General features: G+C 35.9%; 1 protein-coding gene across 4 annotated transcripts in view; it reads right to left on the bottom strand.

Moving 5' to 3' along the window:
* Positions 1-15,992, bottom strand: part of SUPT3H (SPT3 homolog, SAGA and STAGA complex component) — a 533,155-nt gene that overhangs the window by 164,323 nt on the left and 352,840 nt on the right. For all 4 annotated transcript variants that reach the window (XM_045801650.2, XM_087857062.1, XM_087857064.1 and 1 more), the window contains exons 4-6: positions 10,925-11,011; positions 7,726-7,816; positions 471-610 (exon numbers count right to left, since the gene is read on the bottom strand). In XM_045801650.2, coding sequence (XP_045657606.1) covers positions 471-610; positions 7,726-7,816; positions 10,925-11,011 — 318 coding nt within the window. The remainder of the gene's footprint in view (positions 1-470; positions 611-7,725; positions 7,817-10,924; positions 11,012-15,992) is intronic.

The raw sequence follows: 15,992 nt of genomic DNA, 5'->3' as shown, positions 1-15,992 counted from the left end.
AGGGAACGCAAACACATGTCACTAACTTTGTGTTACAGGGGTATAAAGCACATAATTGCCCTGGATATCACCTCAGCTAGTGCGTCCATTCATAGCCTGAAAGATAGCTCTTCATGCTATATGCCAACCTGAAAAGCGGGAAAATTACCTTTGCCCACAAAGATAACTGGACGATTTGGAACAAAAAAAAAGTTTGGAGTAAAATAGCATCAGTAAAAGTTAGGCCTAGCAGGAAGCTTAGGGAAATCTACTCATATTTAGAGGAGGAAAGAGAGAAACAGAACACTGAAGTTGTCTCCCAAAGTCTTGTCTGAGGGCACAGTTGGACACCCTTATAGGGCTACTCCGCTGTGCCATGCTGCTTTCAGACATGTAAACACTGTTCTGGGCAATTCAGAAGAACAGAACCGAACAGCATGAGCACTGCAACGGGTATCGTATTACTTTAAGAAGGGAAGAGTAAACAGTACCTCCATTCGTTCTTGTTTAACTTCATCAATCTCATCATCTGCAAACATTGCCAGGAGTTCTCCGGTTTGGTCAATAGAGTTGAGAAAGTCTTGGGCAATTTTCTGTCTTTTGTTTGCGTTATTGCTGCCACTCAGTTTGTCTTCGTGAACATAAGGGAAGGAAAAAAATGTGCTTATTAGGTTTACATCAACACCAATCACTACACGTATTGCATACTGCATGTGAAATTCAGAATTGGAGTTCTCGCAAAATAATCTTTAAAGCGAGAATCTTTGCATCCAAAACAAATGCATAAGCCATGTGGAATTAAATCATTTATTCATGTCATGAGTAAGGTTGAGAATAAAAACCAAATTGTCAATTAACATAGTAAGTGCAAATGGACTGCTAAAATTTCTTACGAAAAAGAGTCCTCTCAGATTTAGAAAAAGAATCCTGCTATAGCAAGCCTAATTGAGTAAAATAAATAAAAACAAAGACAGAAATAAATAACATCAAGGTGAAGATCTGAAATTAAAAGGAGAGAATATTATGTATTTTATTGTGGCAATATTTTTGAAGCATAAGGGACAAGATCTTACACTTTTTCTCTTAAGAGGTAAAACTATCAAACTTATCTAAAAGAAACACATAACTTTAAAGAAGTTATTGCTAAAGGTCAAGAAGGAGTGTAATATTGCAATAGGTAATTAATAGTTTAATGCATTAGTATCAGTGTGAATTAGAGAGAAAGAACTAGATTATTTTTTAAAGTGATAAAATACATGTGCAGATACCAAATAAAGAAAACCCAAATATCTTAGGGTGAAAGCAGCCAATCTTTCACCATTAAGTATGATGTTAGCTTGGGTTTTCCATAGATGGGCTGTCTTGGCCTGTTTATAACATAAACCATAATAAATATATATCACAGACTGGATGGATTAAAAACAATTATTTATTTCTCACAGTTCTAGAGGCTGAGAAGTCCAAGATCAGGTGCTGGCAGACCCGGTATCTGATGACAGCCTGCTTCCTGGTTTGCAGATGGGACTCTTCTATCCTCACATGGCAGAAAGCAAAAGCAAACTCTCCTGTGTCTCTTATTAGAAGGGCACTAATCCCATTTGTGAAGGCCCCTCCCTCATAACTTCATTGCTTTCCAAAGGCTCTACCTCAAAATACCATCACATGGGGATTGGGCTACAACACATCAATTCTGGGGGGACACAAACATTCCATTCATAGCAATGATCTTTATCAAGTTGAGAAAGTTCCCCCCTCAGTTTTTTGAGTATTCCTCTCATGAAAGACTGGAATTTTGCAAATGATTTTTCTACATTTATTGAGATGATCATGTGATTTATGACCTTTATCCCACCATTTTGATGTATTACACAAATTTCTGGGATAAACCCCACTTGGTCATGGTGTAAAACCCTTTTTAGATGTTGCTGGATTTGGTTTACTAAGTATTCTGTTAGGGATTTTCACATCTATATTAAAAAAGACATTACGGCATCCTACTGAATGGGAAAAGGTACTTGGAAATGATGTATCTGCTAATGGGTTAATATCCAAAATATACAAAGAACTTATATAATTCAATAACAAAACTCCCAAATAATCTGATAAGAAATGGGCAAAGGACCTGAATAGATATTTTCCAAAGAAGATATACAGGTGGCTAACAGACACGTGAAAAGATGTTCGCTATCGCAAATCAGGAAAAGGCAAATCAAAATAACAATGAGAAATCACCTTACACCTTTGAGAATGGCTAGATTTAAAAAAGGCAAGAAATAACAAGTGTTGGTGAGATGCAGAGAAAAAAAAATCCTTGTGCATTGTTGGTAGGAATGTAAAGTGGTGCAGCCACTAGGGAAGATGGTATGACGGTTCCTCAAAAAATTGAAAGTAGAATTACCATATGATCCAGTAATTACACTACTGGGTATTACCCAAAGAAAATAAAAACACTAATTCAAAAAGATAAATGCACCTGTATGTTTATTGCAGCATTATTCATAGTAGCCAAACTATGGACACAACCAAGGTATCCATCCATAGACAAATGGATGAGGAAGATGTACACACTCACTCACACACTCACACACACACACACACACACACACACACACACACACACACACTGGAATATTACTCAGCCATACACACAAAAAATAAGATCTTGCCATCTGCAACAAAATGTGTGGACCCAGAGGGTATAATGTTAACTGAAGTACTTCAGAAAGACAAGTATCTCATGATTTCACTCATATGTAGAATTTAAGAAACAAACAAAGAAAAAAGACAAACGAAAAAATAGACTCTTAAATACACAGAATGAACAGGTAGTTGCCAAAGAGAGGTGGGTGAGGAAATGGGTGAAATACATAAAGGGGTTTAAGAGGTAGAAACTTTCAGTTACAAAACAAATAGTCATGGAGATGGAAAGTACAGCATAGGGAATACAGAAAAGCAATGTATTAGTCTTTAGTTTTCTCCTTGTTATCTTTGTCTGGTTTTCATATCAGAATAATACTGGCCTTGTTAGAAGGAGCTGGGAAAGGATTAGTGTTAACTGTTCTTTAAACATTTGGTAGAATTCATCATGAAGTCATTTAGGCCTGGGTTTTTCCTCGGGGAAATCTTAAAATTACTAATTCAAAGTATTTACTTGCTATAGGTCTACTCACATTTTCTATTTCTTCTAGATTCAGTTTTAGTAGTTTGTGTTTTCATAGGATAGAAAGTAGATATTTATAGAATTGGTTATATTAACCATTGTATTTACCATTTCTGCTTTTTTTCATTTTTTTCTTTAATTTGAGCAGCCATCTTGTGTCACTCCTTCCTCCAATACAGCTTTGTTACCACCCACCTCACTTACGTTGTTACTGTCAAATATATCATAATATATATCTACATGTTACATGTATCTACATGTATATACATGTTATAGACTTGACATCACAATTATATATATTGTTTCATACATTGTTTTTTAAATCAGTTAATAGGAAGAAAGCAAAAAATAGGCAATTATATTGTCTCTTATATTTTACTTACCTAATTACCTTTATAGGTACTTTTTGCGGTTGTGTGTGTGTGTGTGTGTGTGTGTGTGTGTGTGTATGTGTATGGAACCAATTTATTGTCTGGTGCCACTTGCTTGAGCCTGAAGAGCTTCCTTTCGTATTTTTTTTTTTTTAAGATTTTATTATTTATTTGACAGAGAGAGACAGCTAGCGAGAGAGGGAACACATGCAGGGGGAGTGGGAGAGGAAGAAGCAGGCTCCCAGTGGAGAAGCCTGACATGGGGCTTGATCCCTGAATGCCGGGATCACGCCCTGAGCCAAAGGCAGACGCTTAACGACTGCACCACCCAGGTGCCCCACCTTTCATATTTTTTTTTATATGGATTTGCTACCAAGAAATTCACCCAGTTTTTGTTTATGTGGGAATATATTTTATTTTGCCTTCATTTTGAAAAGTTTTGCTGGATATGTTTCTTGGTTAACAGATTTTTCCTTCAGCAATTTGAATATGTCATCCCACTGCTATCTGACCTATACTGGTGTTTTGGGGATCTATATTGTTAATGAGAAATCAGCTGTTAATATTGCTGGAGTTCGACTGTATGTGAAGAGGTGCTTTTCTCTTGCTGCTTTTGTGATTTTCTCTTTGTCTTAGTCTTCCTACATTTCTACAAGAATATGTGTGAAAGTGGATCTCTACATGATTATCCTAATTGGAGTCCACTGAGCTGCTAGGATGTAATGATTTTCATCAAAGTTGAGAAGTTTCAATCATTATCTCTTTGAAGATTTTTTCTGCTCCTTTTTATCTTTTTCTTTCCTTCTGGTAGTCCCATTATGTCTATGTTGGCTCATATCATGACGCTTCTGATTTCTACGTTTTCTTCATTCTTTTTTCTGTTTTCAGACTGCATAATCTTTAACAATCTGTCTTCAAGTTCACTGATCCTTTCTTCTCACTTCAAAGCTACCACTGAGCTTCTTTACTGAATTTTTCGACTTAAGTCATTATGATTTCCAACCCCAGAATTCTCATTTGTTTCTTCTTTTATGATTTGTCTCTATTTTAATCTTTTTAAAAGATTTTATTTAAATTTCAGTTTGTTAATCTTCAGTATAATATTAGTTTCAGGTGTACAGTACAGTGATTCAACACTTCCACATGACACCCAGTGCTCATCACGACAAGCGTACTCCTTAATTTCTCTTAATAGATATTTTCTATCTTGTGAGACACTATAATCATACCTTCCTTTTGTTCCTTAAAAATGGTTTCCTTTGTTCTTTGAACACAATTATGATAGCGACTTTGAAGTTTTTGTGTGGTAAGTCCAACATCTGGGCCCCCTCAAAGGCAGTTTATATTGTCTGCTTTTTGTTCCTTTTTTATGGATCACACATTCCTTTTTTTTTTTTTTTTTTTTTTTTTGCTTGTCTAGTATTTGGTGGTTATTGTTGTTGAAAATGGACATTTTATCTTATAGTAACTCTAAATAATAATTCCTTCTTCTTTCTGGGGCTTGTTGTCATTGTTTGGTTGTTTATTTGTTTAGTGATTTGGCTAGACTGGTTCAATAAAATCTTTTTCCCTCACAGCATGTGGCCTCAGAAGTTGTTCCCCAGACAGCAAAACTGTGAGCATGCAATTGGTCTCCTCAATCACCAGGGATGACTGTGGTGTTAGTCAGGTTCTCTTCGGCTGTCACTTTTCCTGATCTCTCCATTAAGTTTCTGGCTGGTTTGATTCTATGGGTATCACACACAGCTTTTAGCTTCCACTGACTTCTGGCTGATTGCTCTATTGTTTCTGATAATACTCTTGGGCACATTCCATAGATTGGTCTGAATAATGTCAGGCCCCTCTGCAGAGTCCAGATATTGCATGTCTTTACATTTCACTCTGACCCCAGAAAGACTCTTTTTAGCTGTCACTTCCATTTGTTTCCTCTGTTAAACCTTTGGCTGACACACTGTTTTATTTGTTGTTACTAGTATCACATAGCTTCCAGCTTCCTCTTAATTATTTACCATCAGGATTTCCATAGTTTTCTACACCACCCTTAGGTATGAACTTCCACATGCTCTGTTCTAAAAAGTCAGTCCTCATAGAGAAAGCTGCAGAGCCTTCTGTTATCAAAGCCTGCCTCTCCCTCTGGGCTGAATCTCTGCATCACTGTACTGGAGCTGGGGGTGGAAATAGTGATTGGCTTTTCCGAGAAAGACTCCTAGAGCTATGAGTAGTGAGCTAGGCAGGGATGGTAGCCCACTGTGTTCTCCGCTTGTGTCTTCTGGTGTCATGAGCAAGCTAGGGTGGGGCAATCAGGGCCCAGTATTCTTAGCCTCCCGTGTCTGGCGTAGAGCTTTCTTATGAATAGAGAATGAGTGGAGGCTCCAGTCCTTTTAACTGTGCCTGCATGGAACAGAGCTTCTGCAACATGGAGCCAGAGGAGATGAGAGATGCCGACCTCTTGGGGAAAACTGTTGCCCTAGACTTGTAGCTGAAGAATCAGGTGTCCAGTGATCTTGGGAACACTTGCCCAGAGTAAAGCTTCTACCATACTGAGCCGAGGTGCCAGGAGGGAAGAAGAGGGGTAATGGGAGCAGGTCATGGCTCAAATCAAACAGACTCTCACTGTTCTTAATAAGATTTGGATTTTCTTAAATATGTACTTCTCCATTTGCTGTATACCCTTAGGAGAACTTCTAGAGACTTTAAGCCATTACTTTTTAAAGTCTTCACCAGTAAAATGTGTTCCACTGGGGAAAGAATCTATTCTCATATGGCCATTCTCAAAGTCCCACTTCAGTATTAGATATATTTTACTGGAGTACTTTATTTTATAAGTTATATCAACTATTTTAAAACTTTATGACACACAAAACTAGAAAATTTAAATGAAAATAAAAAGATGAGATCTGAAATAAATGAGGAGAAGGCATCAGACTGATATGATAGTATAACTACAACTGAATGCTAGTCTCACCACTCTGAACTTCTTGGTGTTCTGCGTTTGGTATTAAAAGCTATCATTTATTCAATGTCAGGGATATATCAGGTGATTTTCATACATTATGTTAAACTCTCATAAGAACTCCACCATGGTGAGTGGTATAATTTTTGACTTATGGGAAAACTGATCCTCAAATTCACATAGAGAGAAAGTAGAGAACTGGGACTGACTGGAGTTCACACCTGTATTCTTTATGCTCTTCAAAAAAGGAAGCATTTAAATCCATCTGGAGAACTATTTTTCAGAAATTAAATTCTATGAGAATTGCAGGAATATTAAATAGACAACACTGATGAAACATGTGATAGGAATTTATTTATTCCCTCTCTCCCTCCTTCCCTCCCTCCCTCCACCCCTTCCTTCCTCTTTTTTGCATGGTTATTACACTTGCTGATTTGTTGAAGGTAAATCAAAATTTACTTCCAAAATTTGTTAACTCTTCAGTTGGTTTTGAGCAGTTTTCTGAAGTTCTTAATCCAGTAGAGTTTGCTTCTTTATCAATGTCTTTATTAGCAATGGATACCCACTATGCAGTGACTATATTCAATGCAAAATATATGGGTTATTCTAAAACACACATATTTATTTTGACTCTGTAAGTATTATTTAGTATGTTTCTGCTTTCAGCTTAGCACTGCTTGATTCTGAAACACTAATATTTTTTTTCTAAATATTCTGAAATGGGGAATTGAGTTGGAAAATCAGATAAGGAAAATCTTTTACTCCGTGTTAGACTGTTGGTAAGATTTCAAATAGCACAGTAATAACACACCAAAATGAGGTGACTTTACATAATACTGCATATCAGATACTTTCTATAATAAATTAAGAAAAACCCTATGTCAATTTCAGAGATATATAATAACAGTTCTGGCTTCCTACACCCACGACAGAAAAATTATGCTTGCTAAGTTCAATTACCTTTTGAATCAACACGATTTTCTCAGTTTCATAACATTCTGATATAAAACAGGCCATACAATTAAAAGAACTGACATAGCAGATTACTATGAAGCCACGTAAATAGAAAATCACAAGATTCAGCTGCCAACCAAATAGATATTTGGATAATTTCTAAGCTACATTATTTAACAGAAGTAAATATATTCCACTGTGATGGGAAAGTCCACACTGACACTGTATCAGTATGTTACCCAGCACACACATGTCACATTGCTCTCAGCTTAGCGGGTTTTTTTTTTGTTTTTTTTTTTTTAGGTTACCTTCCAGAAGGTCATCCTCATCTATGCCCTTGACAATCTTGGATTTGTAGTCTCGGAAAAACATGTACTTTAGCAGTCTTCTAAGCTTTTTCTGTTAAAAATATGAAATAAGAAATCTTATACATTACATTCACTTTGCTGATCACAGAATACTATGATAACTAAATTTAATAAACTTGTATCCTAGGATCCCTGGGAAAAATACAGCAATTCTTAGAATACTATGGAATAAAAGATGTCATCGTATTAAACATAAAAGCTAGAATACAGGCATTTTTAAAAGCAGTCTTCATTTGTAAGTATCCAAATGTTCCAACAATTACAGTAATCGCTTTATTTATTTATTTATTGGTCTAATAAAAAGTTTTAAATTCTTTCTGAAGATTGTGATAAATATCACACTCTCCATACTAAGATAATTACAGTGATTTATAAACATCTAGACAAGAATTTTGTAACAACTGCTTTAAAAAGCCAAGCAAATTTCCTTTTCGTTGTTTTTTTATTCTCTGGAAATCTTTTTTTTTTTTGTATAAAGAGTTGGTTTATGTCTTATATTTCTGAAAACATTCTATAATCTGAGAAATATGTTTTAATGAGACTCAAAGCTGATGAATGATAGTTGGGTCTCGATGGTTTTCTTTAGGTTTATTAGAAGACCACAATACTGTTTAACTTTAAAGGTAGCTGATAATATTTTGTAATTTGTTGTGTGCTTACATTTAGGCTGTATTATAACTGGTTCCTGACCTTCAGGTTTAAGATTCCTAATTATGGCTGAAATATAGTGTATTTCACAACGCTCTTTTACACGCATCTTATTTGATTAACCCTGAAATACAGACAAATATAATCCTCTCCTTTTTATATACAGGGAAAACAGGTTAAAAATAGTCTTACAACTAGAGCTTAGCGGGGCCAGAAGTAAAAGGTAAGCTTTGGATTTCAGTTTCTTTATTTACGATTTTAAGTAAAGTGCCTACCATATAGGACCACTGGGATGAATAAATGAGAATGTGTGAAGGTGCCTACAGCAGGATAGTAAACAGTAAATAAATATGCTTGAATATAAACTGGAATTAGGAAGAGAAAAAACATGCACCTGTAAATAGTTCTTCTGCTACCCGTCTTTTGCATTCAATACTTTAGATTTTATTTTGTCTTATATTACACCTACGTAAACTAATTTTGTTTGGAACACATCAGCAGATAAATACAATTATTATTTTGAAAGGAAAGATGAGAACTCTGGTAGCTATATTATAGCTGTGTTCTCAGCTGATGAAAGGATTCTGGTTAAGAGTCCCTCTGGAGGGGCGCCTGGGTGGCTCAGTCGTTAAGCGTCTGCCTTCGGCTCAGGGCGTGATCCCAGCGTTCTGGGATCGAGCCCCACATCAGGCTCCTCCGCTGTGAGCCTGCTTCTTCCTCTCCCACTCCCCCTGCTTGTGTTCCCTCTCTCGCTGGCTGTCTCTCTCTCTCTGTCAAATAGATAAATAAAATCTTAAAAAAAAAAAAAAAAAAAAGAGTCCCTCTGGACAGCAGAGGCACTGTCAATTAGTGTATGTTCCTGGAGTTTCACTACGATTTTAAATGTTGACTTTCCCAAAAGGCAGCAGAAAGTGTCAATGTGGACTGTGTTTTGTGGTAGCTTCTTTACCTCTGTCATGAGAAAGAACAGTTGATTGGACATACTCCGTAAAGTACTAATACTAACTAACTCCACTGTTCTGCAGGGGCCTTCACGAAGGACCTTGGCTCCAGGTCCTCATTTCTGTCAAAGGCAAGCTCCTTCCTCACAGCACCACTGCTGCCTGGTACCTATTAGTCCTTGGTCCTCCAAGTATAATGAAGTCACCAAATCCTGCATATTTGTACTCTTTACTATTCTCTCAATTCTGCCTTCCTATCCACTTCCAGAGCCACCATGCCCAGCACATTTTGCCTTGATTACTGAACCAGCATCTCGGCTGGTTCCTTTGCATCTGGTCCACTCTACATACAACTGCATGAGTCTCAGACACCTCCATCTCAATAAATCCTTCAGCCTCTGATCTAATCACACAACTCTGAAATTCTGCTTCTTCAACTAAATCATACAGATTTCCTAAACCAGATTATAGCTTCTTGATAGTGAAGACATTTCCTTTCTCTTCCTTTATAGTCCTCATACGATTGAAGAGTTAATGAAGTTAAGAATTTATACTATTTAGTAGTAGACTGGTCATGGTATGGTTTGTAGGTCTCTGAATCTTACCATATGAGGAAGAGAAAATACTTGATCTAAGTTTAGTCAACCTTCAGTCAATCAGAATTAAAAGATTTCATGGATATAAAGTAACTGGATATTGGAAAGGATGTTAACAAGGTTATCCAAAAGGTCGATGGGATGTCTTCTGATTTGGGGAAAAAAAAAAAAAAAAAAAGCAAGCCACGAGCACACAAAAATGGTGGAAAAGGAATGGGTATGTGTAATGAAAAGGCCCGGAAAAAACAAAGAAGAAGTGAAAGATGGACCATCAGAAACCAAGCACTGCCTGCTCATTTGGGATAGCAGCTACCATAACACATGGCGGTTACTCTGCTAATTTTTGTACATGTAACCTTAAATGACACTGTCATTAAAACGAGTGTAAAACAGTATAAAATATTTTCAACTAGCTACTCATGGGAGATAGGACAAAATTAGACACGTAAATACCAGCTTAAATATTTTAATTACCAGAGTTCAAAGAGTAAGAAAGGTACCTTTACCATAAAAACTCTAGACATTATTGTATTTATGCCACTGAAAGACTCATTTTGATTGACTGTTTTCCTATACACCACTGTCACAGAATAAACCTTGAAACAAACCCTGGGAAAGCCTGTAATCTTGTGTAAAATTAGAAGAAAAATAAATATGCCATTCAGCTCTATCTCACTTATCTGAACAAAGCACACGATTGATATGTAATGAATATTATGGAAGAATAAGTGAGAATTAGTTGGCAGCAGAGTTCTACGCCAGTGCCATGGCCCTTGTAAAACAAATATCACTTCTCTTGCAGTAAACCATTTTGTGCAAACTATGAAGACTAAGACATCAGTTTAATAGTTATATTCCAATTTGAAAGCTATATAACAAGGATACAGTTCCTCAAATAAGTGTAATTAAACACCAAACATGGCATGTTAATACAATGAAATTGTTTTATATTACCTTATCTTTGCGCATCAAAAACAGAAGGTCTTCGGCAGAGATTACCCTTGCTCCCCGAAGCTGAGAAATTTCAGCGGCTTGCTGTAACTAACAACAAAGAGAACTTAGGGTCTTTTTCCCTCAATAATCTAAATTAAATATACTACAGTCATGATGTCTCATGAGAGATAAATATACTAAGAATTAAAAACCTTTGGGAATAATCTTACAATCACATTACTGCTTTTAAAAGCGAAATGTCTTATGTTTTAAAGTAAAAAAAAATGCAATTAAATTAACTTATAAGCCCACCTGTAACTGATACAATAAACAGAAATCCCTGATTTCTTTCATGCAAAAGAAAAATCATGTGCAGCTTCCAGAAATGCATTAATGCACCTGAAAATAATTTTATGAAATTTTATCCTCATATCCATGTGAGCAATGGTTTCACTCAGTATCACTAGTTGAATAAGTATATTATTAATCTGAGCTCCCATGCTGGTATGATTTGAAATAGGCCCATTCAGAACTTTAAAAGATCAACAAAAACAGTAGCTGTTTCTAATATCCAAAGGAAAAAAAATAGTTTTAGTTTTGGCAAGTCTTCAGTGGGCAAAGGATTCAGTCCATAAATCATAATACTGGACTGCATTAATTTCTTTCCACACTAATCACATGCACACAAAAAGTTAACTGTATCTGGAATGCACAACACAAAACATACTGCATGAAAAGTTAGATTCCCCCTGAAATGTTCATCTGGGCCCTTATATCTACAAAGTTGAGAGTTTTCTGGAATTCAGAAGTCCTAGAAACACAATCTTACTTGAAAATGACCTGGAAAATAAAAGAATGTGAAAAACGATAGTTCTATTTTTTGGCACAGGCAAAATCGGTTTCTTATTTTGATTAGTTGGAAGGAACATAAAATACGTCCAGATGAAAACAACAAAGATGCTGGGGAAAACACTACAAATATGTGCCTGTAACTTCTTCCAAATTTGATCAAACCATGGTGATTGCACCACACCATTTCTAGCCAATATTATAAAAATATTTACATATAAAGGCTGTTCTTAAATGCATTCTTCTTTGAAAGGAATAAATCTAATATATTCCTGAGAACTGATCTTTAAAAAGTGACACACTGTTATCTTAACAATTATAAGGAATCAAATGGTACATTTGTACTAAAGAAATTCTGCTCGAATGTTTAAGCGATTTTGCTAAGTAAGCTTCAAACCCTGTCTAAATACACAGACTACAAAATAGACTATAAACTCCCCTATGTGTCAGCCTTACCACTGAATTTCCTGGATACTGGTGGTTGGTATATAAACATAATTCTACCTAAATATAGAAATTTAAATTTAACTGTGAGCCATTTAAAAAGAAATCTTGGGGAAAGGTTTTAAAAAGATGATGTATCTACTCAGAAACTAAAAGTTTTAAGCAGGAAAAAATCTGAACATATTTTTCTAAAAACTGGAAGGGTGTCAGGGAAATATGTGTACACATGTTTTTTCAAAGAAAAACATTTCTATCACAGTATAAAATACACACAATCAGTGTGGAGAAGAATACGGGCTCAGGATCCATTTGAATGCGTAGACGTATATAGAGAACATACGGGGAACCAGAAGGCAGCCCTACCAGGTAACTTTGTATTTTCTTTCGCAAAGGATGGTGAGGCCTTGACAACTGTAAAGTACTATACAGACAGAAGTAATTTCACCTATGTTAAGAAAGGGTCAGAAGAAGTATATATCCCGAAAGAGTTTTCCCAATTAATCGTTTATACGACATATCAAGAAATCATCTCTATTTATAATCCTCTGCAAAAATGTCAGTTTACGAACACATTAACCAGGCAAAAAACCCAGAAAATGTAAAATAAAGACAAGGAAGAGTAAGACATTTTAAAACACCTTTGAAAACCAGTATATGTAAGGAGGGCACGTATTGCATGGTGCACTGGGTGTTATACGCAACTAATGAAGCATCGAACTTTACATCAAAAACCAGGGATGTACTGTATGGTGACTAATAATAATAAAAAAAGAAAACCAGTATATGACTGCCATAGGGATCTGGAATTTATGTCATGGTATGTGGTCATAATTAGCAGCCAAAATTTAACTTCGGTTTTCCTCTATCTGATGCACTAATTTCCTTCATCTTACTTTACGCCCTTACTAGCACGGGCACTGCTAGAATTCTCCTAATATGCCCCGGACCTTCAAGAAGTGCCTTGATGTGCCTCATGCTCCAAAATTACCTCTCCCAGACTCTGACCTCTTCTCTACAAAGTGAGGAGAGCAATCTTGTCAGCTAATTACAGTGATCACACTGTAAAAGTGTGTATTACGCATTGGTTTCCTTCTAGAAATTTTTCTCCATGCCTACCAGAAAGAACAGAGAGACTCCCCTTTAACAATACAAAGCTTAAAAAGCTTAAAAAACAGGTTAGTAGCTTGTCAGTCCAGTTCCACAGAATGCTGAGCTCAGAATTGGTGTCTTTAACGTGAAAGCAATTCTAGAGTCAGGAAACCAAAATCACAAAATATTCCTAATAACTTAGTGTTAAAAAAATTGATTCTATATTCTAAGAAATTCCTCAATTTCTTAGTCTTTGAAACTCAATGCACATTGTACTTACTTCATTACTCACTGTTGCAAGTTAAATATTTCTGATAGTAATTAGAATAACATGAAATAATGGTACATTTCACAATTTTTTATTTATAATGAAAGTAGTATACATTTAATTGTGATATAAAAATGCAAGAAAATAATGGAGCACAAAAATACTTTAGAGCAATCACTAGTAGAATGAGTACACGAACTTAATTTTCTTAACTATATGGATAAAGGTATGGTAACAGGAACCTTAAGATATTTATTAGCAACTTAATAAAATATTGTGCTACATTATTATTTCACCACAATAGCAACTCATGTACAGCATGTTTTTTACTGATAATTTTTTGTTCTTCAAAGTAAACAAAAAATAATATACTTGTAACAACTGTTTAAAAGACAAAAAAATTCCCTTTGCATATTAACACTCATCATGTCTGCATTTTGAAGTATTTTATGACCCTTTTCTGGAAGTTGAGTATAAAAAGGTGCTTTCTACTTCCACAGTATTCATCCTAATCTACGCTTGTGGGGTTATTTGCTTACTGGTTTCAAAATTTCAGTGTCTCCCAATTGTGACGCAATCCAGATTTAAGTGCTAAAACGATCTTGCTCAAATATAATGCTTGTAATTCTTGTTCCAGGATCTATGAGAAGTCACTATTATCTAACTTCAATGTGGTCTTTAAAGCCTGACTGACTCACAGATTTTCACTATTACTTCATTCTCATTATATTTCTTTCTTTTTCTCATATAATTCTACATTTAAACTCCAATAATTTCAATTGTATTTTCACACTTCTGTGCATTTGTATGATTAATTTTATGTGTCAACTTGATTGGGTCACAAGGAGCTCAGACATTTGGTCAAACATTATCCTGGGTGGGACTGTGAGGGTATTTTTGGATGAAATTAACATGTAAATAGGGAGAATAAGTAGACTGCCCTCTCTAATGTGGGTGGGCCTCAACCTATCAGCTGAGGAACTGAATAGAACATTATCACCTCACACCTAACAGAATAGCTAAAATCAGCAACACAAGAAACAAACACGTGTTGGCTAGGATATGGAGAAAGGGGAATCCTCTTGCACTGTTGGTGGGAATGCAAATTGGTGTGGTTCTCTGGAAAACAGTAAGGAGGTTCTTCAAAAAGTTAGAAATAGAACTATCCTATGATCCAGCAATTGCACTACTAGGTATTTAACCAAATAATACAAAGATACTGATTCAAAGGGATGCACCCCGAAGTTTATAGCAGCATTATCTACAATAGCCAAATTATGGAAACAGCCCAAGTGTCCACTGACTGATGAGTGGACAAAGAAGATGTGGTATACACAATGGAACATTGCTCAGCCATAAATAAGAATGAAATCTTGCCATTTGCAATGACGTGGATGGAGCTAAAGAGTATTATGCTAAGTGAAATGAGTCAGTCAGAGAAAGACAAACACCACATGATTTCACTCATATGCTGAAGTTAATAAAGAAAACAAACAAGCAAATCAGGAAATAGACTCTTAACTACAGAGAAGAAACCTGATGGTTACCAGAGGGGAGGTGGATGGGGGGATGGGTGAAATAGGAGATGGGGATTAAGGAGGGACTTGCTGTGATGAGCACTGGGTGATGTATGGAAGTGTTGAATCACTATATTGTACACCTGAAACTAATATTACACTGTATGTTAACTAACTGGAGCTTAAAAACTTAAACCATAAAGGCCAAATAAAAGGGAATGGAATGCTTTCTGCCTACCTTGAAATGGAACATCGGTCTTTTCTAGCCTTCTCACTTGGACTAAAACATCTCCTGTTTTTCAGGCTGGACTCAGGCTGGAATTACATTTCACCTCTCCTGGGTCTCCAGCTTGCCAACTACAGAACTTGGGACTCCTCAGCCTCCATAATCATGGGAACCAATTCCTTACTATCTATCTACCTACCATCTTTCTATCCACCCATCAATCCACACACACCCACACTCTTTATTGGTTCTGTTTTTCTGGAGAGCCCTAATATGGAACTATGCTCAAATTACGAGAAATTCTTGATTCTTCATGGGATGAGGCACATTCTTCTTTAAAATAGAGGTTTTAAAATAATTTTATCAAAGGAAAAAAGATCTCTGATTATCTTCATACAATAGTGTTTGTTACCTAACCTAGGTATGAAACTCATATGCTCAGTTTATGTTAATTATACTTGTGTTTCTTCTTTATCTTCCCCAGTTATTTAACACTCTCATTTCCCAACTACATTTTGAATAATATTTCTAGGTCCAGGACCACCATTCCCCAACAGGCAGTTTATAAATGTTTGTCAAATGCTGGCAATCCATTTCCCCTGGACAACTGTCAGTTTTCTTGTCTTTGATATAAATGAATTGGGCTAGATGAAGTCCATAAACTCTGCATTTGTCTGGGACCCATATAAATTCAGC

The sequence above is a fragment of the Ursus americanus genome, chromosome 29 (assembly GCF_024610735.1).
Source record: "Ursus americanus isolate L20-20 chromosome 29, mUrsAme1.1.p, whole genome shotgun sequence".
In the NCBI taxonomy this organism is placed as follows: domain Eukaryota; kingdom Metazoa; phylum Chordata; class Mammalia; order Carnivora; family Ursidae; genus Ursus; species Ursus americanus.
The sequence above is the reverse complement of the archived record's forward strand: the minus strand, read 5'-3'. Positions and strand labels throughout refer to the sequence as shown.